This window comes from Cottoperca gobio, chromosome 1, assembly GCF_900634415.1.
Source record: "Cottoperca gobio chromosome 1, fCotGob3.1, whole genome shotgun sequence".
Classification (NCBI taxonomy): Eukaryota; Metazoa; Chordata; class Actinopteri; order Perciformes; family Bovichtidae; genus Cottoperca; species Cottoperca gobio.
In genome coordinates, this window is record NC_041355.1 from 3,932,682 (window position 1) to 3,958,433 (window position 25,752).

Consider the following 25,752-nt stretch of genomic DNA (forward strand, 5'->3'; position numbering starts at 1 on the left):
GGTCTCTAAAAGTAAGAACCATATTAGAATAGTATTTTGACACATACTTTGCATTGAACAAATATTGCGCCTCTTACAATTTGGATATTGCGCTGGTCCAAATTTACTACTACTATTAAAAGATCTTTTACGTATACTGCATGTTGAAGCATTCACTCTACAAACATGCATTTGCTCCGACAGCATTTTTCATGAGGTACAACCATTAGGGCTACTTTAGGGCTCTGGGATCAATATGGTGAAAACACACACACACACACACACACACACTCATGAATAATGAATCAGACTGTGCTGACCCATCTGCCTCCAGAAAACAACAGGAGCACTCACACTGAAACAGTGCTGCTTAAATAAATACATCCTGTAGCTGCTGATATACGTCACCAGAAGAGTGAACAATCAATCTGAACATTGATGAAACAAAAGCTGTAAGCCAGTGGCTCCCGACCTGGAGGTCGCTGGATAGATCTGATTAACAAGGTAGGAGGGTAATTTAGGTTATTTTCTTGTAATAAAACTGGATAGTTTTGCCTATTTAGGCCTATAAAACTTATTGAAAATGCTGGAACTGAAGATTACTTTCATTATGTCCAAGGGGATATCTTCAAATGTCTTCTCGTCAGTCCAAAACCCAAAGATATTCAGTCTATTATAATAGAAAAATATAGAAAACTCCATATTTGAAAGGCTGAAAACTGCTTTTCTGCCATTTTTGCATGAAAAACTACTTAATTGATTATGAAAAGAGTTGGTTCACTTTGTGTCTGAGCATTCCTCTTTCCTCACAGTGTCACTTCCCTGCAGCCTGAAAAACTTGTGCAAGAGCACGGTGAGCTCGTCATTGCACAAATCTTTTTTTTTTTTAAGTAATCCCCTCCCTGTTTGCCCCACGTGGGAGCAGATAATCCTCAAACAGTCGGACAGCTGTCATGTCAGAAACGTGCAGGACAACCTGCCCCGAGTGCGCTGAGTGACAGTAATGTAACAGTGAAGAGAAGACTGGAAATACAAACAGGTACAATAAGCTATTGTTCAAAAAGTCATTATGCTTTGCTGTGTAAATGACTCGGCCCTGCAGGGACAATAAACAGCAGGAGCTGGTTTAGTTAGGGGGGATGCTCATGGTGACAATAACAGTGAGAGGTTCTGCAGTCACGTGCAGACTCTCCGGTTACATAAGAGCATTTTAGGATTTCCTAAACCATTGTCACGAAGAGTACAGTAATCATCCTTAACATTCACCAGCCGCAGATTTTTCCCTAAAGCCTGAGCCCTCGAATATGGCAGATTTGTATTCGAATCGGTTTGGTTGCTGCCTTGAGTGCATCAAGAAATCCATCATCAAACATCGTCACTGTCATTTCAAAGGTTACAGTTGATCGCAAAGTGTCAGATGATGAATCAAGTTCAAATTTAAACATCTGCCCCGCTTGACGAAGAGTGTTGACGAGGATGCAGATCAGTATGTGTTGGCTCTGGTTAGTACGCGCACTAGTTTACGGTTGGTAAAGTAAGATAATGTTAGTACAGATATCGCAGAATGACGTCTCTTTCTTTACTGTTACGCTACATTTGATCATTTTAGTGGTCACAGTTCAGTTACATAATGTTAATTTCATTACTCAACTCATTGAACACATTATTCCTATTCTAAGATGGATGGATGGATGAAGACAAAAGCATTAATATGAACAGAACAAAACGTTTCTGGATGTGTAGAAGAATCCCTCCAGAGACAGAATAAGTCTGCATCAACAGATTCATTGGCAGTTTGAGATCAGTGGGCACAAACAACATGAGGAGGCAGGCCTCCATTAGGTTCGCTGAGCAGTAAACACATGGGGAGTGGTGGCGGAGTCAGAGATTTAAGGCCCCTGGGGGCTTTGTTCTGGAGCTATAGTCATGTATGAGGCATCATTTAGTGGCAACATCAGGTTCTCCACCGATCTGGAGCACTTCTCTCTCTTCAACTTCTCACCACAGTCCCAAATCAAAACCCCATCTTTCAATGAAGATCATGTGATGTGATAGAAAGCTCCAGATCAGCTAAATGTAATTCAGTGTGCTGTCATTTGAAAATTGTCGTATTTATGATTATAAAATGACTTTATAGATCTCTGCAAGCGACAGAAAATTGATTTTCCTTTAAAATAATAAATTAATAAAAGTTTCAGCTCTAGTAAAACAACGCTGCTCATTTCGTCTCTTCTTAAGAGTAAATATCAACAAGCGTCTGGAGGTTATTAAGGCAAACTGTTTGTCCAGAATGTAGCTTCTGTTATTTAGCAACCAGTTGGCAGAGGCCAATAAAACCCTCGAACTAAAGTGCATATTTGCTCAAAAGCACGCCTTCAATTCACGGCAGTAAATAAAGAAAGTAGGACTTTGATACCTCTCACCGTTTGCATACCATCTCAGAAACATGAACTTTGAGATATAGTGAGATGTAGTTCAAGACAGTAAATAACTTAGTAGAAAAACAATGGAGTCTGTAAATAACTCCGCTTCTTCAAGTCACAGGTCGGACAGACGTGGGAGAATCTCAGGTATGTTAACAGTGATAACATGCCAGAGATAAAAGTCAGCGTTTTATGGCCCGACATGAAAGTGCACAACAGATTTCACTAGAGACAGAATAGAATTAAATAGAAGAGAGTACTGCGTCTCCAGATACCACAAACCGCTCGTTAAAAACCTTGTGCGAGGCTGTGAAGATGTGTTGTTTCCCCCCTCAGTTTAAAGCCGAGTGAGGTTTATTTTTGGCAGCAGTTTCACACGAACTCATTAGTTTAATGCTCATTTTGGCAGGAGTTTGCCATTAGGTCTACGACACCTAACACTCCTAAAAATCATGACTCATGTTGTCGCACACGAAAGCTCAGCATATTACGGACCTTCACGGTCTGAAGCAACATTTGTGAATAAAAAGACGGCGATTACGACACACAGGGTTGCTGTGCTTAGTGATTCTCGTGCATCGTCTTGCTACGTGTTTCATCAGACCAACAACACGCACATTTCATCACAAGTAATCTCATCAAACAGGTCTGCACAAGACACAGTGGGACCGACCTCAAGAAGTAGTGCACACTTCGACGTCTTGTTTGAGCTGTAAACTAAATGAAATGAGCATTTATCAATGCTGGTGTTAGTATTGATATGTGGATAAATGAAAATGGCTCAACACGGGATGGACTGAACCTTGCAGGGTCAATGCGTTTGGGACTTATCTACTGAAAAGAATAATGTTAACTTCCTATAATCAGAGGCCAGGAGATGTCAACGAGCAAATACAAATCTGTATTTTGTTTGTTTAATCCATTAACAAACAGCAATGTAAAATAGAGAATTTGTTTGTTTAGATATGAGCTAGAAGAGAGCGAGGCTTACTGTTTCTCTCTCTGCTTCCAGCTTAGGATAAACTAGACTAAACATCTCAACACGGACCTGAAAGGTGGTATTGATCTTCTCAGCGAATAAGTGCATTTCCCCAAAATGAAGTACAGAACAATAACACTGTCCTACAAAAGCTAAAACAAACGACTGTACCATTTAGTCCTATTTAAGAATAAGTACAATTACAAATGTAAAGCTTTGATCCTTCCAACTGTTTGCAGATTATCTGGGCCAGGCTAGCTGTTTCCAGTCTTTATGCTAAACTAAGCTAAGCTAAGCTAAACTAAGCTAAGCTAAGCTAAGCTAAGCTAAGCTAAGCACCGCCAGGCTTCAGCTCTGTCCTTTACACACAGACATGTGCAGAGTGGAATCAATCATCTCATCTAACTCTTTACAAAGAAAGCTAATTAAATGTTTTCCCCAAAATGTTGAGCAATTCCTGTTAATAAATATTATTCCTCATTTTGTCAGGTCACTCTGAGCTGTTGTTACGAACTGGATTGGGGAATATAGAATAAATAAATATCACAATAGTAAAAAAGAGTATTTTCTGAAATCAATATGGAAAATAAGTAAATAAAATCACTTGAAATAATCAGATCATACCTTATTGTGTTTTTTCACAGCTTGAACAACACATCACAATTATGGCCGTAAACGATCATATTGAATTATTGAGCAGGACAAAGTTAAACTACTCGAGTCCAAATGAACGGCGTGCCCCCGGACCGGCCCGTGTGGAAGTCACACCAAGAGCCTCCCACTGTTTCACCTTCCACATGTGGTGACCATTAGCCGCGGGTCATTAAACAAAGCTCTCAAACTGCTTTTTCTTTTGTCGTAAGTTTGTTTACGTCCATCCAGACAAAAGTGAGCAAAAACAAAAGGATCCAAACCATCTGGTGAACTGGTGGACGGACAGCATACAGCCACACACAGATCTCACTTCTAACTAATGATGTGTTGGGGACGCAAAGATGACTGAAGCGGTACAACACAGTATTCTCTGCATCATTCAGAAAGATGCACAAATGTCCCAATGTGACGTCTTCAGATTGTTCAATAGTTAAAAATCCAAAAGATATTACGTTTCCGTGATCTAAGAGGGAGAAGCTCCACTAATGTTTGCCTAAAGTATAAAATAATTCTGATTATTCTTGGGGATTACTTTTCTTTCAATCAACTAATGGATTACCACATGGTTTCAGCACTATAAATATGAATATTATGTCGCTCCAGTAGTTTCCGTTACATCACAACATCAACATTTCTATAGATTTTATGATCTACCGCTAAAAGTAACAGATGTTGGGAAGTTCAACAATCCTTCAGATAACATTACTTTAGTGCTAAGATGACGGAAAACTAATTAGATTTTTAATTTATCATTGAAATGATCATCATGATTTATCAGGGTTTGATTGCTTTTCTTTAACTAATATGATAGTAAACTCGTTTTTATTTATTGTTTTGGACGGTTGGTTGAATAAAACAAGTTTTTCTTACCATTTTCTAAATCATTTTTGTTGCTAAAACAATTAATCTGAATAATCAAGAAGATTAATCGATAATAAAAATGATCGTTAGTAGCAGCCCTGGTTTGTTTTGTCCAAATAATGACCAAAAAAGTAGAGAAAATCCTGACATTTGAAAAATTCAGTGCTTCATAAGTGACTTATTTGGGATTAATTTTCCTTCAAATCAAATTAAATCGTATTTTCAGTGCTACATGTGAATTTGTTTGTGAATCTACATTTCTTTCCAGATGTTTGTGATCTATCACCAAAAATAAATCTGAGTCAGCAGTTTATAAAGTGAGATAAAGCATCCTCCACACTACATACACAACAGGCTGGTTTCATTTAGAGCTGAAACAATTAGATAATAATTATATTTGTCAATAAACAGAAAATTAAATCGGCACTGAAATAAAGAATCAGCTTGTGAGTGAGTATTTGGTGCTTAAAGTTAAAACACCATTAAATAAAACTCATTGGTTTGTATGACATAGATAAAAAGACATGCATTGTTTCCTACTTGCTGCCACTAAACACTCAGATAACACACCTTCACACACACACACACACACACGCACACGCACACACGCGGAACCTGAGTGTGTCCTGCCCGGTCAGAGGAGGCTGTGGAGCCGCATGGCAGAGCTGCACGCTGCCCGACTCTCAGCAGCACAATCTGTTCACACTGTCAGTGCAGAGCTGCAAACACACACGTCTGCAACATGACAAGCCACCAGCAGCATGCTGCAGGAGTTCAGGCTGAAGTAAACTCACCTTTGAGACGGTCATATGGTGCAAGAGGCGTCGGCAGGTGGTGGTGGTGGTGGTTTTCCCTGGAGGACGCGAGGGAAGTGCAGCGGTGGTGGTGGTGCAGCTGCCGGGTGGAGTCGTGTTATAACACCGGTGGTTGTTGCATGGCGGTCATTTAAAAGTCATGATGCACGGTTCGACCTTGAAAGTCATCTAATTTTTTTTTTTTAAAAGCTCACAGACAGAGCATATCCCTCCTGAACACACCGCACAGTCACCATGAAAAAAAAAGAAAACAAGAGCCGGAGGAGGAAGAGGAGGAGGAGGATGAGGAGAGATGCGAGGACAGGATGCGACGAGAGGAGGGGGAGGGAGGGAGGGAGGGGCGAGGCAATCCAGGTTGAACAACAAGCATACTGTATCATTAAAGGTATAAATACCATAAAGTGCCCTTCAGAACTGATTTGATATTTTGTATCTTTTTTTAATTTTATCTCCCCCTTTGTCTTGAAAATTCAAATATCAACCACTGATGTAGAAAATAAAAGATATGAACAGAGTAGAAGAGAATAGAGACCTTCTGTTGTATATGTGCATGCTGCAAATATGATTAAAATATTTGTAACTTTATGTATTATTATTTTTATTATTATCATTATTTTCATTATTTTTATTATTTTATTATTTTTATCATTTTTATTATTTTATTATTTTATTACATTTATTATTTTTTTATTATTTTTATTATTATATTATTTTTATCACTTTTATTATTTTTTATTATTTTTATTATTTTACTATTATTATTATTCAGGGAGGTTTGTTTTCTATCCTATGTTATGCATTTATGTATTCTATTTCATCAGATTTTTTAATTCCTTTAAATCTTATTTTACTATTATTATTATTATTATTATTATTATTATTATTATTATTATTAAGTGTTTTATTTTCCTTTAGTTATTGCATTTTTTCCCTGTTTTTATGTCACTCCTCTGTCTATTTTCCCTTATTATAAAGCACTTTGTGCTGCATTTCTTGCATTAACTGTGCAATACAAATAAAGTTTATTATTAAAAATTATTATTCACTCATGTAGGAATGTTTTATGTAAACTATTATATTTCTTGCATGAATTTTCCCATGATTGTTGGTTTTAATGTTGTGAACTATGCAGAGGGGCTCTCCTACAATTTGCTGTTTTTTCTCACATTTGTTCCTTTAAAATTACAAAACTGTTAGATCGACTAATTGTTTTAATATAATATACATGATTATTGTGTATCTCTCGGAGTTCCAGCAGTTTTTCATTGATTGAAATACAATTTTTATCAAATTTAAATCTTTACATATTTGGTGAACTGCCTCTAAAATAATCTGATTCACGGTTTCTAACGTGAGTTGTGACAAAACTTCCAAACAAATCATTTGATCATTGATTATTTTATATTAATATTTAAATATCTTTCGTCAAATGTGTTTGGACTTCATCGGGTTCACATTTTAAATTAATGCTAATTTGTATCATGGTACTTTATGTGATGGGTACTTGAAGGGAACACGGTTCACAGATCAGCTTTGCCTCAGGGCTCTGAAGCAGTTGTTATTGCATATGGTTTTGTGTGTGTGTGTGTGTGTGTGTGTGTGTGTGTGTGTGTGTGTGTGTGTGTGTGTGTGTGTGTGTGTGAGATTGATATATAGAGGGGTAATGTTAAAAGCTTTGTCTTTTGCTGAAGCCCTAACTGTAACACAAAAATTCATGTGTCAAAGTCATGTCAAATTTTCAAAGTATCTTTTAAACGATTGTTACACAAGTTTGTTTTAATCCCTTTTGCATTTCATCATGTAGCATTTTAAAGAACACAGTTTGTCATTTTGTGAGTTACGTTGCCCCCCAGTGTTGAAGCTCAGACAGCACAAGAGGAGTCATGACAGTCAATCATCCTAATTATTCTATTATAAAGAAAATAACCTGTAAACAAGACAGTATTGATCCAAAACTCTTAATGGCTGGAGATCCAGCAGCGTGCCTCTTCATCTGGACAGAGCTGTGTGCATGAGAAGTCTTCAGGCGGGGTTTGACCCAAAGCAGGTGTGACCTACGTAATGCGTGTCGTCGTCTCCCAGAGCCTCGGTGGTTGAATAGTTGAATGTCTGGTTTGTGAAGTGCAAAACAAACCTTCATAAACACAGTCGTGGGTTTGCTCATGCAGCCTTCACACGTGCGTTAACTAAATTTGTTTTACTTGGGCTTGGGAACCGGATGGTTCTTGAGCAAGGCACCGGACCCCCACAGCGCTCCCCAGGTGCTGTGTATTAGCTGGCCACTGCTCCTAATACTAGAATGGGTTAAATGCAGAGTCTAATATTCACTGTGTGCTGTGCTGTGCATGTGTGACGATAAAAAAAGAGGATTAGATTTCCATTTTTCAGCAATCAATGAAGGACTTGACCCAGATGGTAAATCCTTCTCAGGGTCTGGAAGATGCCCGGAGAGCTTCCTTTTCATGCTCAGCTGACAGAGTTTGGAAAACGTCTGAACAGAAAGAGTCTCGTACCGTCTGTTGAAGTGATTCCTGTGGGGGCTTGTTGATTTCTTGTATTTATCCTTAAGCGAAGGGATGAGTTGGAAGCACGTTGGTCTATGTGGGAGTTGTTTTTCAGTGCTGTTGTCTTTTATTTCTTTACTTCAACGTAAGCCACTTTCATGTTCTAGAAACTAAAGAACTAAACAGAAACATATATATATATATATATATATATATATATATATATATATATATATATATATATATATATATATATATATATATATATATATATATATATATATATATATATATATATATATATATATATATATATATATATATATATATATATATATATATATATATATCAGACATAATAATCCTGAAAAGACAAATACAAAGAGTCTCATTGTAGATTTAGTAAAATTTAATTTATCTACAATTATCCCTCCATTCAGGCATACAGACTGATAGATTCTTTATTCATTTCAATGTGGCTCATAAACTGATAAGTTACACAATATCATACAGAAGCTGGATGCCAGTACTGGACAAAAAGTTGCAAAAATATCTTTTCTTGACTTAACATGTTTTCCGTCAGTGTTTTGCAGCATATTGTAGAGCGGGTAGGTTCTGTCGTCAAAGTGAAATGGAACAACTCTGAGTGCTGAAGTACTGTAGCACGCTGAACTCCGACTGATTGGGGTGTAAAGATAAATTCAAGCAGCACAGTGACACGTTGCAGGTGATCCTAAAACTCTAGGTGCATCATGTCATGTTAATGAGAAAATGGGAACAATATTAAATCCGTTTACAGATGCATCTTTGCTACATTTTAAATCCTCTCTACATTTTCCACGTGACTTGTGTGTCAATTAGCATGTTTCCTGTGATTACAAACTATATGACAGTACATTACAATAAACACAAGACTGGTAAAATCCATCACAAACTGACGGTAAGAGTAGCAGAGATGAATGTACTGACATGTTCAAATCTTTTTCGCTGTCACTGAAAACTGAATCCTTTGGAAGAATGTCCAAATAACTAACATGTACATGTGACGTGACAAGAAGGTAAAGAAAAATGAAGATAGCATGGCAGCTGGAGAGAGAAACTGCATCAATATATTAGTCCTATTCTTCAGTTTCTCGGTGTGTTTCTGCAAAGTTTTTCTCTTGCCTGTTGGCAGACAAATATTCCCGTCTCTCCTTTACTTTCAGTGTTTTGCCCTCTAGTCCTCGTCTTCATCCTCCTCGTAATCGTCGTCTGTTTGGTCCCTGGCGTCCAGGTCGTCCTCATCGTCCACCTGTAAGGAAAGTGTCACAGTCTAACTATAGCAAACACACAAAACACAGCTGAGAGGTCGGGAAGACACAGAACATGTCTGCCACCAAACAGCATCAACACAGATCTCTGGTTAAGGTCGGCGCAGACCTTAAAGGCTCCACAGCAGTAAAACCTTTCAGCACTTATGAGCGACGAGTTAAAACTCCCGATGAATGTTGATTATAAAAATATAATACTGATCGTCTACCGTCTCTCCCAGGTCTTTGAGTTTCAGTTTGAGGCTGTGGATCTTCTGGTCCTGGTCTGCCAGCAGCATCAGCAGGTCGTCCTGCTCCTTCTTGGACTCTTGCACATCCGTTTGCAGCTTTGCTTTCTCCGTCTGCAGGATGGCCACCGTGCTGGTGGCCGAAGCCAGCTGCTGCTCCAGCTCCGCCCGGCTCTCCGACAAGCTCTTGAACTCCTCCTGAAACCCAAGAAGAAGAAAGAGAGGACGGGGGAGAAAGAGACCGAGAGGAAAAGGTTGTAGATGTTGAAACGAATGATCCAAATATTTCAGTCATTCACACATTTTGTTGAACAGTTCTCCTACACACCTTGAGTCTCTCGGTCTCGACCGTCTGCGCTGCGAGTCTGCTCTCGACTTCTGCCATCTTAGCAGCGTCGACGGAGCCGTCACTGCTGGAGACCGCGTCCGAGGACTGAGAGAAACCAGTGGGAGGTGGATTCATTTAGTATCCGGCAAGAATAATGTGATATATTTTGGCACAAAAAGTCACACTTGTATGATATTCACCGAAGCTTCAGCTCTTCTGAGCAGCTCTTGTCTCTCCGTCTTCATCTGGCTGATTTCTGCTGACTGGGACTGGACCTGAGTCCTCAGAGCCTCCAGCTCCTGCAACAAACAACATCATCAAAATAACATTTAATATATCATTTAACTACCTGAAAATAAGGAAGTTTAAGGTTTATATCTGGTGCAAGAGGAAGAGTTCGTGAGGAATCCCACCTTGAGCTGTTCTGTGTCGGATCCTCCTGCTGACCCTTCCGCCGTCTCTGACCTCTACAGACACAGAAAACTAAATACATCAGAGGTGAACGATATTTGACAGGATCAAAGAAAACTCTGCATCCAGTTCTAACTTTTAGGATGATATTCAGAATAGGGCGTCATTGTCGATTAATTCTTTGCTTATAGAATGTCAGGAATTTGTGGAAAACGTCCATCTGAGTTTATCCAGAGCCGAAGGTGACGCTTAAATCATCACATTGAAGAAGCCGACACGTGGAAATGTTTGGAGGTTTCGCTTAAAAAGTAACTAAATGATAAAATCGATTATCAAAGCAAAAATAAATTCTGTGGATCGACTATTCAAATAGTTGCAGCTCTGATTCAGTCACTCTTACAAACACACACGTTTCTCAACTAATATGGTTTGAAGTTCTGTTATTTGTTGTTTTAAGGAGTTTAGGTGTTTTCCATTATTGTAATGTTGTGTGGCTGTTACCACGACAGTGAAGGTGTGGTTTGAAGTTCAGTGTGTCATCTGTTAGTTTAAGTCTAACTGCGGTTTGTGTAGATCCCACCAGAGAGACCTTGGACACAGTTTGTGTACTAAAGTCAACTGTTTTTGATGACTTTGAATGACCACCGTTGCTGTTTGGGAAACGCTCCCTAGGGAGTTGCATAGGTGTGTGTGTGTGTTTTTCCTGCACAGCTCATCCACCTCCACCTGAAGCTTACACAAACAAACACACACTGTGCGTAGACATCTACTAACCAGGGTGTTGATGAGTGCGTCTTTGTCCTCGAGTTGTTTCTGAAGGAGTGTGTGCTGCTGGCGGAGCTCCTCCACCTCCTCTCGGAGCTGAGCGAGCTCCTCCGTCTGCAGCCCGTTCACCTGAGAGGCGTCTCCCTGGCTGTTAGACTGAGTCTGGTTCTCCTTACCTGAAGTCACACACACACAAAAAATGTACTTACTTCATACTTCATAACCATTATTATGTGCAGTTAACATTTTACTCACTATCTAATAATCTTCAGATAAGGCGTCATGGACTCTGCTACATTCAGCATTATAACATCGAAACTAAGAAACCACATGAACAAGAGGAGAAGTTTGACACCCTCTCGTGTCAGTGCATTAAGTATAGCGCTAGAGTCGGGACGTTGTTAGTTTAGTTTAGCATAAACTCAAATATACACTTACCAGCACATCTAAAAATCACAAATTAACATGTTGCATCTTGTTTTGTTTGAACTACTCCTTTAAAACCTCTCTGATCGTGCTTGCTACATGTTGTTGCCCTGTGCACACACTGTTGTTAAACTGTCCTGCGATGACCCTGCATATCACAGTCGCCTCTCATATCTCAGCACTGAAGCAGTAAACGTTATCATCAACAAGGATGGGGGCCAAAAATATGAAAGCAACGCCCAAATAAATAAATAAAATCACACGGGAATTTAATTGAAGACATTTAACTTTGCAAAAATGACTTCAGGATAGGCTTAAGATGCTTTTTTTTCATTCAAATATCACACCAGACAAAGAGTACTTCTTCCTAGAGGACACAACACACCTGTTACCAGTCAACCAATGAGGTGAACTCACCTAATTTTAGCTTGAGGATGTTGTACTGATCCTTGTGCTGCTGCATCTGGGACAGCTGCTGGGTGACTGTAGTCTGCATCTGTTCGTTCTGAGACGACGTGGACGATACCTGCTCCTTCAGCTCCTGAATCTGAGCATCCTGAGGATCACACAATCAAAATGGTCAACAAGGAGAGTACATTAAATATAAACAACATCAAACGCATGCATGCAAAATAAGTCTGTTTACCTGTTCTCGGATCAGATCTTTATACTGAGTTACAATGTTGTCGTGTTGTTCTAAAGTCTTCTTCACCTCCTCTTCCTTCTTCTCCTCCTCGTTGGATTTGTGAACTGCTTTGGTGATCACACCTGTTTCGAATGGCGGGAGAAATAATCAGTAAAACGCCATTTAACTTGCAGCAACACACGACACATGAACCATCACTGGACGCGGAGAAGTGATTCTGACTGACCCTCCAGTTCTTTGACCAGCTTGGTGAACTCGTGGTCGAACAGCATCTGCTCCGGAGACGGGAAGACCGGCTGCGGCTTCTGAGCCGCCCGCGAGTACAGCTCATGTTTGGTGATGAAGCCCAGTTTCTCTACAAAGTTTTCCTTTCCGATCCGCTTCTCGATGAGCTGCTTCAGCTTCTCTCTGAGGAGGACAGAGACGACATGGCAGCTTTTTAAACACTCACTGTTTCACATGCCGGATCTGTCGGAGCTTTAGCGTGTCAGTTTTTAAATGTTACTATATGTGCACATTAGTTGCATGACAAACAACCATGGAAGAACCACTTTAATAACAAGGAAGAAGAAAAAGACGTCTTTCATACCCAAGTAATTCAATCCAAACTTTTGCAGTTTGGAGTTATTCCCAAGACGTGTGAGCGGACACTTACTTGGTGTAGTTTTCCAGCGAGTTGTCGTTGTAGTAGATGCAGATGCCGAGTAGCAGCGCGCACAGGCCCTGCACCAGCCTCTCATCCTCTCCCAGGTTCTCGGAGATCTGTGCCGTCAGCTACAGGAGTCGCACCGAGTCAAGGATTCATTCAACACCAGTTTCACTCGAACACACCGCAGTGTTTTATAGGACATAGCCATTAAAGTGAACATTGAGTGACAGTTTAGGGACTAGTTTGTCAACAAAACTATGATTAAATAGACATTTATTGCAGTAAAAGGCTGCATGAAGGATACAAAGGGAACGTTTTCCTGATTGTGTAGAAAGTGAGTGACAGCGATCGGACAGTTGTTGATCCAGGTACACAGCAGCATGAGGAGGCCCACCCTGGTCTGCACTTTACTGCCCTGTAGAGCACAAGGAAACAAAAAGAAATGACTACATGTGCTTCTTGGATGACTAACAGAGTGAAAACTGCTGACGAGAGTCTAAATATATAATAGTTTAGAGACATTAAAACATTTTAAGTTTAGACAATAAAGAACCAGATGTTAAATGAGGGACGTTATGTACATTAAGGCACATGAGCAGGATCAGAATGGGAGCGAATATTTCAAGTTATAATTTGCAGAAGACATTATTTAAAATGTATTAAATTCAAATAGGAAAAAATAAGGGAAGAAAACAAAAGGGGGGGGGGGGGGGGGGGCTTGATTATGAGTTGGTGTTAAAACAAGCATTCATTTGTTGGCACAGTTCAAACAATAAGTAACATTTCCTTCCCACCCTGATCTGTGCATTAGACTTCTTAATCAACAACAATAAAGAAATGGTTAATAAAACCCATCAACGCTTAACTGGGAGCACTTCAAATCACATCAATCATTAGTAGTTAATCCGGTTATCACAAACCAAAAACTAGGACACAGTCGAAATACATTCAAGATATTCAAACGAGGTTAAATATCCTGTATTAAGAAGTCAAAGTCTCATGTCTCATGTTTACCTCCAGCCGTCACGTACTCCAAAAGATCCCAATTATACAATAATAAAACACTAATGTAATGTAATGTAACTTTATCTCCAACTATTAGCACGTGCAAAGCAAAACTCACTAAATGTGCTATTTACGAACGAAAAAGAAGCTGCAATAATACAAATGTGATCATGCATTTCTACGAAAACAGCTTTGAACAAAAGGTGAAACAGGTTTCAGATCTGCAAAAGTCAGCTTCACTTTTATAGGAAACGTATGCCAGTAAGTAATTAAGGAGAATCATTTCTCTCAATCAGCTACAGAAAAAGAAAGGAGCTGGAATGCAAGATGATGAAAATTAATCCAGATTAAAAATACAGTGTGAATATAATCTGTAGACTCTAACACTGTAAATTAAGGCTGCCAATAAACTGGTGCATTAAGACTTAATGCACGTCATGCTTTAAGAAGAGCAGACCTCTTCCCTGTAGTGAGATGCCAACATTGAGTAAGTATGGAGATCTGAGCAATGAAGGTGTGTGGGGGGGGGGGGGGGGAAACTTATCAGCATTACAAACTATAATAACTTACAAAATCACCTTTTCAGATTTAGACTCCAAATGTGACGTAATGCAAAAATGAAGAGGAAAACAAAAACACAGGAAAATGACCACAAGTATTAATTTAAAAAACCAATTGATACATTGTGCTTCTGTGTTTGTGTGGTTTAAACTACCGCCTCAAGTGAGACACACTCCCTTCCTTCCAAACAGAAAAACACCATTACAATGAGCTCTAACATCAACACGTTACCTTTAACTCTCAAACTAACGGGGTGGGAGCAATATGAATGTATTGCAGTGGTCCAACTGGTCATCTTCCAGTTGGACGTTACTGGAATACCTCCACAGCAGGCATCCAGAAGCCAACCTGCCCACATGTCTGAACCACCTCTGCTGTCTCCTTTCAACATAAAAAAGGAGCGGAACTTATATTTTGGGCTACTACCAGTTGTCTGAGCTCCTCCTCCCGCCCCCAATCTTATTATTTCCAGTCATTACGCCAAGTTAAGGATAGGTGAAGGCTTCACCTTCGGGGAGTGAATTCCTTCCTTAATGCAACAGACTCCAGTAAAACATGCACTTCTCCTTCATCTCGACACTAAAACGCTATAAAAATACTTTACATATTATATTAAACCACCTGAATCCACAGGGGGAAATTAAATAATCCTTTTAACGATAAAAAAAAAAACATCTGGCACCTGCACTGTGCATTTGTAAGCAAGTGCATGTAAGAAAGGAAACCAGGGAAACAAGAGAGGAGATCTCTCACTCGGACAGGAAAAGCCCCAAAAGCTGCAGCAGCACACTTCCTGGACACACAGATAAAGACTCGCAGCACAGCAAACGAACCAGAGTCACTTAAAACAGGTGTTCGGATGACAAACCCACAAAAAAAACAACTGCGGTGTCCCTTTTCTCTGAACCTCTCTTGGGTGTCAACCCGTGTACTTCCCCACTAGTGAACACAGTGAGAGCAAACTAGAGCTTCCAGTACACCCGTGTGGCACCCTGATGTGGAAGAACGGGGTCATGGCCATAAGGTAGGAATGAAAGAGGGGTAGTAAAGAGTTAAAAGGGAAGCAAGATCCCCAAACACGTGGACCAAACAAGACCACTACTACAGATGCCAAGCCAAAATAACCAACATAGGTGCGGCCCAAACACTTACAAACCACACACACAGACACACGTTACTTACCCGCCGGACGATCTTATCTCCCTGCAAAACCACAATAACGCGACACTGTTCTATTCACTGTTGTTGACACTTCAGTATTAACCTTAATTTGCTAAAATCCTTCGTACCCAGACACGTGTAACATTATAGCATGTTCGTCATTCCAGCAGCTGGTGTGGCACTGTTATTGTCCTACCTGGGAGAGGATGTTGGTGCACTGCTGCAGCAGGGAGACGGGGGGCTTTCCCAGGCTGGTGGCCAGTTGGACCCTCAGCAGCTGCTCCTTCTGGGTGAGGTTGTCCTGCAGGGCGTGGGCCAAGGCCACAGAGGCACACCAGTTGGACAGGGAGTCTGCTGAGAACAGGCCTCCACACAGCAGCTGGCCCGCTGAGATGGAATTGGCTGACAGAAAAAATTTAGCGAGTCAGTAACTAAATATTTTGAATAAGGCAGAATAAACAGCTTAATCCCATTCAGCTCTGGACTATCTCCAAAATCCACGTGTTTTGTGTTTGTTACAGGTGTTGTACTACTGGAGTACTGTTTGTAAGAGGAAAACCTACACTGTCTTGTCAGGACAAATTGAATATTATAGCAAATCAACTGATTTCTCATTTTGAAACTTGGTGTAACTGACCATCAATGGTGGACGGCAGCAGCGTAGCCACAATCTCGCCCTGTCCTTTCTGGTTTTTGTACAGGAAACACTGGAAACAGTAGAGGACTGCACAGCGAAGCACAAACGGTTGTCTCTCATTCACCATGGACATGAGCAGCACCACGATGGCTGGTCTATGGACAGATGAAGAAGGAGATCAAAGAGAAAGTTGGGTACGTTTACGATCAGACGGAGATTCAATGTCTTGGTTCATTGGTTGCGTCTTACCTCGGTGGGTTTGAAGGAGCGTTGACAGATGCAAAGTAGTCCTGGTTGACCTGTGAACCCCTGATGACCTCTGACACGGTGTTGATGGTCTGAAAGAAAGTGGCCAGATTACTATAGAGGACGAAAGATGACATTGTAATAAATAAACGACTCAATTAATAAAATAAAAGGAAGATTTGTAGAAATAAAAGCATCAATTATCAAATAAATATATATAAATATAAATATATATACACACACAACAACAATAAATGAATAAAATATATTTATGCATGTAATAAAATTAAAACAGAAATAAATGTATAATAAATAAATAAGAAAATACAAAAAGGAAGTAATTTGTCAAATATACAATTACATTTCATTCATTTATTTCATGTTTTTCTGTACGTATTTATTTATATTTCAAAAATAAATTGCATATTTACTTTTATTTCTACATTTGAATTGTTTTAATTTATTTTAAATGGCAGCTTTAGTCCTCCACAGTTCAAAAGCTTGAATGCCGTATGTCTCCAAAGGAGCTAAGCCTTTTGAGTAAACAACTATTCTTCTCTGTACTGGGTACACTTTCTGTCATTACCTCAGTGAGGATGTCAGCAGGCACACCCGTGGCCATGAGGATGGTGCACAGCTGCTGCAGCAGACCACACTGGTACATGGACTTCTGACAGCTGGCTGTAGCTCCAGGGGAGTTCACTGGAGACACCATGACTCGCACCAACTGGGATCAGAACATTGTGCTGGATTATAGCCAAACAACATACCATAGTTCTGCTTGTTTAATTTGTGAATAGGTTGAAGCAACACTTCAACATGACTGTTCTGCGTTACCTGCAGCATGAGGTGGAGGTTGGTGACCTTCTGCGCAGACCAGCCAGAGTTATCATCCCCGACCTCAAACCAGGGCTTCATTCTCTGAATGTAGGAGCCCTCCTTGAAGAAGTTTTGATTAGAGCTGTTGTTCTTTAGCAGGTTGAGCAGCAGCAGCAAACAGTCCTCCACCACAATACCTGCACAGGGAGAAAAGGATGTGCATCAGGACACATCTCACAAGGAAAGCAATCTTACAAGAAACTGGACTGTACTAAAATGCTTTCAAAATCCTTGTACCTCCATCGCTGCTGCCCTCTTCTGTGATGATATCTAGAAGACGCTCAAACGCGCTTTCAAATGCCACAATTTTCTGAATGGCAGCGTTGCTTTTGGTCAGCTGTTGAAGCAACAGCAAGCCCTGTTGGAAGCGAAAAACAGGTCGTCAAAAAGAGCTGAACTAGAAGTTAGCGGGCGTTCAGACAGTGTGTTGTTGTAGGAACCGGCGAGACAGAAAATATCAGGAAGTCCAGTTTGAATAACACATTTGTGAGTTTTGAGGCTTCTCAGATGCCAAAACACTGCACAGCGGTTCATAACACTTTTGACACAAGACTCTGGAAAGTTATCACAGCTGTAATTATTTCATCTCGTGAAGTAAACAGTAGAACTGCAACGTTACAAAGTAATCCACCAGGAATGTGAGCACGCATGTACATGCATGCGATTGGTCAACGCAGCGTCTCGCCGGATGACGTTACGTATTGCTAACGTAGACATGAAGACATTGTTATTTGTTCATCGACATGTTTGGTATTTTGACAAGCCTCAGAGTCTGAATGAGATGGATACAGTTAAGCTTAAGTCGGCGCAAACTTGGCAGCAGTTTCACAGGCTTTCGTAAATGGTTTATTACAAAATGTCAGCTTAAACAGCTGGGACAAGTACTTACATCATTGCGAATTACTTCTCTAGAGTCTGCCAATAAGTCCATCAATCTGGAAACACCTGCCAATGAAAACATAAATCAAAATGGCTAAAGAAATGAAATAAAGACATGTTACTCTCAAGTAAATATTGACACTGAAACTCGTGTTTTGCTTTGAATTGTCAACTGTTATAACGGGAATATACAGATTTATATAAAACAAGTCACATGTGGAGAGGAGACACTCACCCATGGGGCTGACCAGAATGATACCCTGGACCTGGACACCCTGGTTCTTCAGGAGAGCGGTCAACAGCTTCACCCCGGGCCAACGTACATGAAAATCAAACTCCTAAAAAAAAAGAGAGAGAAAAACACATCAATGCATAAATACATGGGGAGTTGTTTAGACACAAATAATAACAGACCTCTTGCCACTGCAGCAGAAACAGTTCAGTACCTCCAGCAAACTGAGAAGCAGAGTCACATGTTCAGGGTCCTGAACGAACTGGTCTGTGAACTGAGCACCGAGGTCATCTGACTGCTTCTGGGACGCCTCATCTGTGAACGGAGATTGAAAGCTAAAATTAGTAACGTCTCCAATAAACACCACAGCAGGAGTCTAGTGAGGGGACCCGTTTGGTTAGTTCATAACAATCAGCCTGAGTTAAAAAAGCAACAATAATTGGATCTGTAACTTCTCAAAAACCTTCCCAGAGTCTTCATTGCTGGTGGTTTATTAAATAATGACTTTACACAGAATATGTGAAGCTATTCAAACAATGTGCAAATGCTCAGGGTGATAGTTGTGAACACATAAAAGGGCGACACACAGAGGAGGCAGCTGGATAGGAGGGTGAACAGGGTGAGCTCAGTAGGGTTACTGTGTACACACAGGAATAAACATTTAGTGAGGTAAGAGCTGAGGGCTTCAGAGCTGCTCTGCAACACCACTGCACTCAGAGTGAGTGTATACCCACCTAGTAATCTGGACATAACTTTAAAAAACTTTAACAAGGGCTGCACAATATAACGGATTTTTTAAACAACTTGCACATGGGGAACATTTCTTTTTTATTTGCGTTATTGAGCATCAGTAGAAAACGGCACTTTAAAATGTATTCATTTTTTGTTATTGGTGTCTATTGTTGGAAAGAAATGATTTATTTATTTATTTGATCAATTAAATGTTTGTAAATGTCACTTGTAGTGACGAACGCACACTGAATTATCTATAGAACTTTATTGCTTCTCTTAGCACATTGTTTTGGTTTAATCTCACCGCTTTCAGCCTTGTTTCTATTTACATCAGGCAGCTGTTGTCAGTGAAAACGCTCTGATAAACCGACTCCGCTCTACCTGCCCATCACCAAACGACAGAAAAGGCTAGCGACTAGCTAGTGAACATAGTGGAGCATTAAGCAGCTTAAGAGGCAGATGGTTGAGACCAAACAGAGAGCTAAAAAGAGTGTGAATGTGTGTCCCGCAACACAACTTTACATTTATAAAGGTTTTGCTCTCAGTGTGTTGGATGTGTAAATAGGCAACTACCACAACAAGGTGAGGAAATTTGAAAAACAGTATAATTTCACCACAACAGTGTAAAAACAACTAAGTATTTAAAAAATTAGGGAAACAAATAGGGCTGTACCGAATGTCTTTTCTTTTTTATGTTTTTTTAATTTATTAAACTGTCGTCAATATTGTAAAACGTCATAACCCTATTTGTTTTGGTGAATAAATAGATTTTTTGTTATTTTGGTGATATAAATGTAATTTATGGTGCTGTAAGATTGCTGTATGTGCGGCAAGCAGGAAAGCAAACCGTTTCTTGATCGCAGAGAAAATATTGTTTTGACACAAATCTGGATTGAAGCAGATGAACATGTTGGAAATGATTACGTTCATCTTTCGCCAATAAATGTTGACTTTTGGACTTCACAATCCTACGCAGCCACCGCTAGAATATAATGCTACAGTATAATACTGATAATATTAATGTAGCCTAATCCTGATCTGCAACTGTGCAGAAACACCCGGTTCAAACTGAATTAATAGTCGTGCAAAGAAAAAAGAAGCTCTGCAGCATTCAGATTTTAATGTCAACGTTATGAATGAAACTTCGAAGCGTTGAACTTATCGGTACAGCCCTAGACACAAAGGAGCAATGACATGTTAAGAGACAGAGGTTCAGGGAGGTGACGGTGTTAGTGAAGCACTCATGTTACCACCCAAAAACACCTTCCAGTCACTTTTCCAGTGTCAACTTTAGTGCAGTTAGTTAAACAGCAGCTTTATAACTACGGCAGGGATAGCTTGGGTTCAGTACTGACCAGGCATGGAAACATTCTTATGCTTCCCTGAGGCAGGGATAGGGGTTACTGCATCTGCGAGGGCAGGAGGGGAAGAGGAAGTTTAAAGCCTCACCGAAAAACTAGCGTTCATTTCAACCACGCTGAAGAATCAGCCGACTGATTCTTGTGAGGATACGCCATGACAACAACCAAAACACAGCCTTGAATTTGATCATCACAATCTGAGTACTGCAACAGGTGTAAACAAGACTATTAATGTGCACTTTTTACAAAAACCCCACCAAGAACAATTTATGATTTGTAAGTGCTGCTGGCAGTGGTTAGGGAGGGGGGGGGGGGGCATCATGCAGTCAAAGAGTTTTACCTTCTGATTCATCTGTAGGATTAAAACATGGAAGAGAAAAAAGAGACGAGAATCTTTACGTAAAGCAGTCATCATCAGTGTACAGAAGAGGGGAATGCAAATTGACTGATGTCCAGTTGATATGAACTGAACTCATTTACACATGCAAACAGTTACAGTACCCACACAATTAGGAGGAATTATATTCAATGATAACAGATTTAATAATTGGGGGAGGGTGTAATAATACCTTGCTCTTCCTCCTCATCATTGCAGATGATGTTGTACAGTGTGTCCAAAGCATAGCCCAGGATTTCAGAGTCAGACCTGTTTCATTTACAGGAAGGAGCAGAGTGTTAACAAAAGACAGGTTTCATTGTTAAACACACACACACACACACACACACACACACACACACACACACACACACACACACACACACCTGTCAGTTTGCAGTATGTTAATCAAGTGATCCATCGCCTGTGTGCCAACTTCCATGCGATATTTCTACAAAAGATAGAAGTGTTGCATGTCAGACATGAAAAGGCGTTAAGGCAACACAAGCAAATATAAAGACATACTGTATATAAAAACATTTTGAAAGAGTGAAATAAATTGAAAGATAAAAATAAGTTATAATTGATTAAACAACAGTAACAGTGCAGCAACAGGACAGTGCATGACATTAATGAATAGTCTAAAATGTAATTTAATAAAAAGGAAATGTAAAAACAGAAACGGTGACTTGTCGTGCATAAAAATGTCACGCTGCTTCTCCATCTGAATAGCTAGCAGACCTGTCACAGGTGACCTGAAAGGTTTATAACTTTGCAGCAGCAGATCAGAAACGTTTTTTGGCCCTTAGCCAATTAATGCTTTATAAATCCACAGTAGTATTTTAATAACACTCATAAGATCAATGAGCCACTGTTGATGGGGTGTTAGGGTTAGTCTACACATCCATGTCTGTGTTTCTGACTAGCACTGATACCACTGCATGATAATGTGCAACCCTGTGCCTCGTAACCCCCTTATTCATGCCCTGATAAACTCATTACTGATGGTTGATGTGGCAGCCAGTAACAAAACTGTCAATGAACAGAACCGAGAGGTGGCTTTGGAGAAGATTCAGCAGAGTTTGACAAATGAGAGCTTTATCCATGACAGTGTAGACAGAGGAGAACACGTTCACAAATGTCCCAATAAAGAAAAATAATGCAGTCAAATACTACAGTCCTGCAATAATTCCAACATTTAAGAAAGTTATAATGTTCCTTTGTTATTCAAACTGCTTTTTACTGAGGTGTTTCTAGTATATTGTTCACTCCATTCATATCAATGACGGTAAGACTAAATATTAAAAACACTCAACCCAACTCAATTCAGCAGAACCACTAACTCCATGAAGGTAGAATATATTGCAGGACTGTTGTATTAGACTGCATTAGTTTTAGTTAGGTGTACCCAATAAACTGGCAACTGGGGTTACTTCTACTGCACCTGTTTTTACCTTAGAGAGGGACTTAAGAGCCCGGACAGCATCTCTGCGGTCTTCTAGGAGCGTCGAGGAGGCTACCCGGTCACACAACTTCTGGATCTGTTAACAGAAAGATCATTATTTATTTTGCATGCCTCATGTACAACCAAAATAATATGAATGTATTTACAGGTCTTAATATGAGAATACTTTCCTCTAACCTTTGTAGGTTATTAGAAAGGAAAGTTCAACTGCCTGCACTAATCTCACATGCTGCTGTACATTAAGATGTATTTTCATACTAGGATTGGACCTTGTGAGGATTTCATACTTGTATTTATTTTATATCACTGGAAAGCACCTTGAAGAAGTCACCTTGAACCTTGGATGGTGAGGAGAAATGTTCACTATTTTATGGACTAACCAATTAATTCAGAAGTCAATCAACAGATGTGATCTTCCTCGCAGACCTACATGACAGCACACAGCAAGAAGAAGGTTTGTATGTGGTACTAACATAATGTAATACGTTCCCAGGGTGATATGTTCCCCAGCTTAATATTACACATTAACGAGACATTTCAAAGGATTCAATGTTCTCAGAAATGTACGTTTCTCCAGGTCAAATGTTAAAATCCCCCACCTACAGCTTGAAGCCTACTGATGTTACACTACGCCCTCAAATTTGCGGGCATGATCGTTGTCTTTTTTTCATTAGGCATTGATATCTCTACAGTAGCTGGACACATTTTTACGATTCAAACTGTATTTTTAACGCCCATCTCCCTTTGATTCGTTTGCAATTTGAGAGGCGAAGATACCAATCCCTTACAATGTTAATTTATATCAAGAACACAAGACACTGGGAACACCCCTTTAATTATATCATTTATACTGAATGTGGATATAGTTAGCTTATGCATTGTTGGAGGTTCTTTGAGAATAAAGATACTGTATACAGGCGAGATTCCTCATAATCATTATTGTCCATTTATTATAGCTACACGTAGAGAAAACGGATATGACAGACAGCCCTGCTGCTAACTGACAGATATGCTACGTTAGCCAAATAGCATTCCGACTAGCTTGTTGTTCTAATTTAGGGAGGCCCCAGCCTCCTAATATGTAATTATGGGTGTGTTTTTAATTAAATAAATTAACCCTCAGTGTATAAACAACGTTTTATTGCCGACGTGTGTGTGGTCTCAGTTTGTATGGTACACTGTGGTGGGAAATGTTAGCTAGCCGCAGTTAGCCGCAGTTAGCCGCAGCTAGCCGGGCTGTTTTCCTACCGTCTCCGCTCCGGACGGCTGCGGCCCGGCTGCCTGCCCACCAATCACTCCTCTGAAGAAGTTCATCCTTACAGACGTCCTCTCGGTGCCGTATTCAAAGAGTCTCTCCTTCTGAAAGAAGCCCTCAGACTTCCCCTTCAGTGGTCAGTGTAATAACTATGTGAATAGAAAAGGAAGGAAAGAAAGCTACACAATGATGATTTTCTACAGTGCATAGATCGACCCCGGAACACAAATGTGAGGGCACTGCGCATGCGCGCAGACGTGGCGCTACGTGGCTGATCAACAGAGATCACTTATTTAAAGGGCAAGAAAAAGTCATTGATTAGTCTATAATATGGAGGAATAAAGCTGTCAATACAATTAATAAAGAAAGAAAATAATAAAGAAACAAATGTTGAAATATAGGCCTCATTTATCGGTTTTACCCTGTGTAGGAAAGAGAAAGGGCTTATGACTTTCACTACTTGGATGTACATGGATGTACTACTATACATCCATGGTTCACCATGGTTACTCACGGTGCTCTTTAGTATGTACCTCGTATTCTTGTCACTCACAGGGTTAAAGCACTGAGCTGAGCTTAGACAACTTCTATGTGAACCTTTATTTCTTAAAGAAAATACATACAAGATGATTCACATACACTCAGTAATTAAAGTAATTAAGATTCTGTTGATAAAGTGACGCAATCCAGTATGATTATATAAATGATCATTTGATAAAACAGTACAAACAGAGTGTGACACAACACCTGAGTCATAACACAAATGAATTAGTAAAACAAATAAGGTGTCACCTGTTGTTTTATAAAGCTTCTCAGAGGGTCTTCAGGAAACATTTTCTGTCAGCGATGGAAGAGATGATGACGACGACGGCAGCGCTGATGTTTCTTCTGTGCTCACAGATACCAAACACAGGTAAGATTCGTTTTAGTCATCATTCTCTAACACATTTAGAATATGTCAGAAAGTTTGGGCTGTAACACTGAGGTCATGTCTCGTATGTAACAGATTGTAAAGCCAACACAAATTTGTGATTTTGGGCTCCATAAATAAAACTGACTTTACTTGACTGCTTTTCTTTCTGTGAATTTGTGTGATTTGAGGTATCAATTCTCCATTTTCTGTAGGCTAATTATTAAACTGATGCATTTAATTCTTACTTTTAAGAAAATAAAAATAGGATCAATTATTTCCTACACAACCTACAGAGAATATGACTGAACAAGACACTGAACATTTGTCAAGTCTCCAAAATGTATCTTTAACATTAAATATATAGTATATGAATAAATATGCAACAGTCACTGTGAAAGCTTGGAAATCATCCTTAGTTATTAATTTTTTTAAGGTTTAACAGTTGAAAAATGCAGCTAATCTGCCTGAATCTACTTTTCTTTATGTCCAAACCTGTTTTATTTTTGGTGTCCATCTGCATCCATCTAGACCCCGAATCTAAATCCTCCAGGGCAACACCATCTCCCGAACAAATACTGTGTCGATAGTCAACAAACATTTTGTGTAATTCGAAAAAGAAGAAAGGTCAAAGGCACTCTTCTGTCAAATAGTAAAAAACCTTTACTCAGATGGCAATTTCATTGTGAAATTCTGAAAACATAGACACTTCTTATACTGTACATGTTACATCAGCCTTCTTCAGGGTGTTTGTAAAGATTATATTTCTAAACATTTTGTCTGCTAAAAAGATCTCTACAAACTGTTTTCGATGTCCTCTGCATATTGCCGGGATTCCTGGCCCATATATATATAATATGTAATAATATATAATAACATAATATGATTGTGGTGGACAGTTGCTAAATCTTCCTTAACTTAATGCCATTTTAGATTATCCATTTTATTTTAAAGTTATTTGTTTTACTTTATGAAAAGTTACCTAATAAATAAAAATGTAAAAAATATCCAAATATTTTGAATATTCGGTTTTTTAAAGTCTCAACATTTCCTAGTGGATGGGGTTAATAAAGGTC

The 25,752-nt window shown here is 39.6% G+C and overlaps 2 protein-coding genes across 7 annotated transcripts in view; both read right to left on the reverse strand.

Annotated features, from left to right (window-relative positions):
- coro2aa (coronin 2Aa) overlaps nucleotides 1–5,933 on the reverse strand; it is a 32,975-nt gene extending 27,042 nt beyond the window's left edge. Inside the window, 1 exon segment of the mRNA XM_029437671.1 lies at nucleotides 5,691–5,933. Within this exon segment, the coding sequence (XP_029293531.1) occupies nucleotides 5,691–5,705 (15 nt within the window). The 5' untranslated portion in view covers nucleotides 5,706–5,933.
- Nucleotides 5,934–8,609: 2,676 nt separating this feature from the next.
- Nucleotides 8,610–24,015, reverse strand: uso1 (USO1 vesicle transport factor). Of its 6 annotated transcripts, XM_029435931.1 has the most exons (27): nucleotides 23,760–24,015; nucleotides 22,501–22,587; nucleotides 21,433–21,497; nucleotides 21,240–21,316; nucleotides 21,011–21,022; nucleotides 20,665–20,718; nucleotides 18,792–18,892; nucleotides 18,581–18,683; nucleotides 18,356–18,411; nucleotides 17,704–17,824; nucleotides 17,425–17,603; nucleotides 17,174–17,314; nucleotides 16,591–16,679; nucleotides 16,342–16,496; nucleotides 15,901–16,106; nucleotides 15,726–15,746; nucleotides 13,282–13,392; nucleotides 12,984–13,102; nucleotides 12,555–12,736; nucleotides 12,329–12,450; nucleotides 12,100–12,238; nucleotides 11,266–11,432; nucleotides 10,494–10,547; nucleotides 10,281–10,379; nucleotides 10,081–10,185; nucleotides 9,735–9,950; nucleotides 8,610–9,506 (listed from the first exon to the last, which is right to left on the reverse strand). In XM_029435931.1, exons 1-27 carry the CDS (start codon nucleotides 23,823–23,825, stop codon nucleotides 9,432–9,434), a joined length of 2,922 nt encoding a protein of 973 aa, XP_029291791.1. In that variant the 5' UTR covers nucleotides 23,826–24,015; the 3' UTR covers nucleotides 8,610–9,431. The 6 variants fall into 6 exon arrangements, with proteins under 6 accessions (XP_029291791.1, XP_029291797.1, XP_029291812.1 ...); XM_029435937.1 differs by lacking the exon at nucleotides 21,011–21,022; XM_029435952.1 differs by lacking the exon at nucleotides 20,665–20,718.
- Between the last annotated feature and the right edge of the window lie 1,737 nt (nucleotides 24,016–25,752).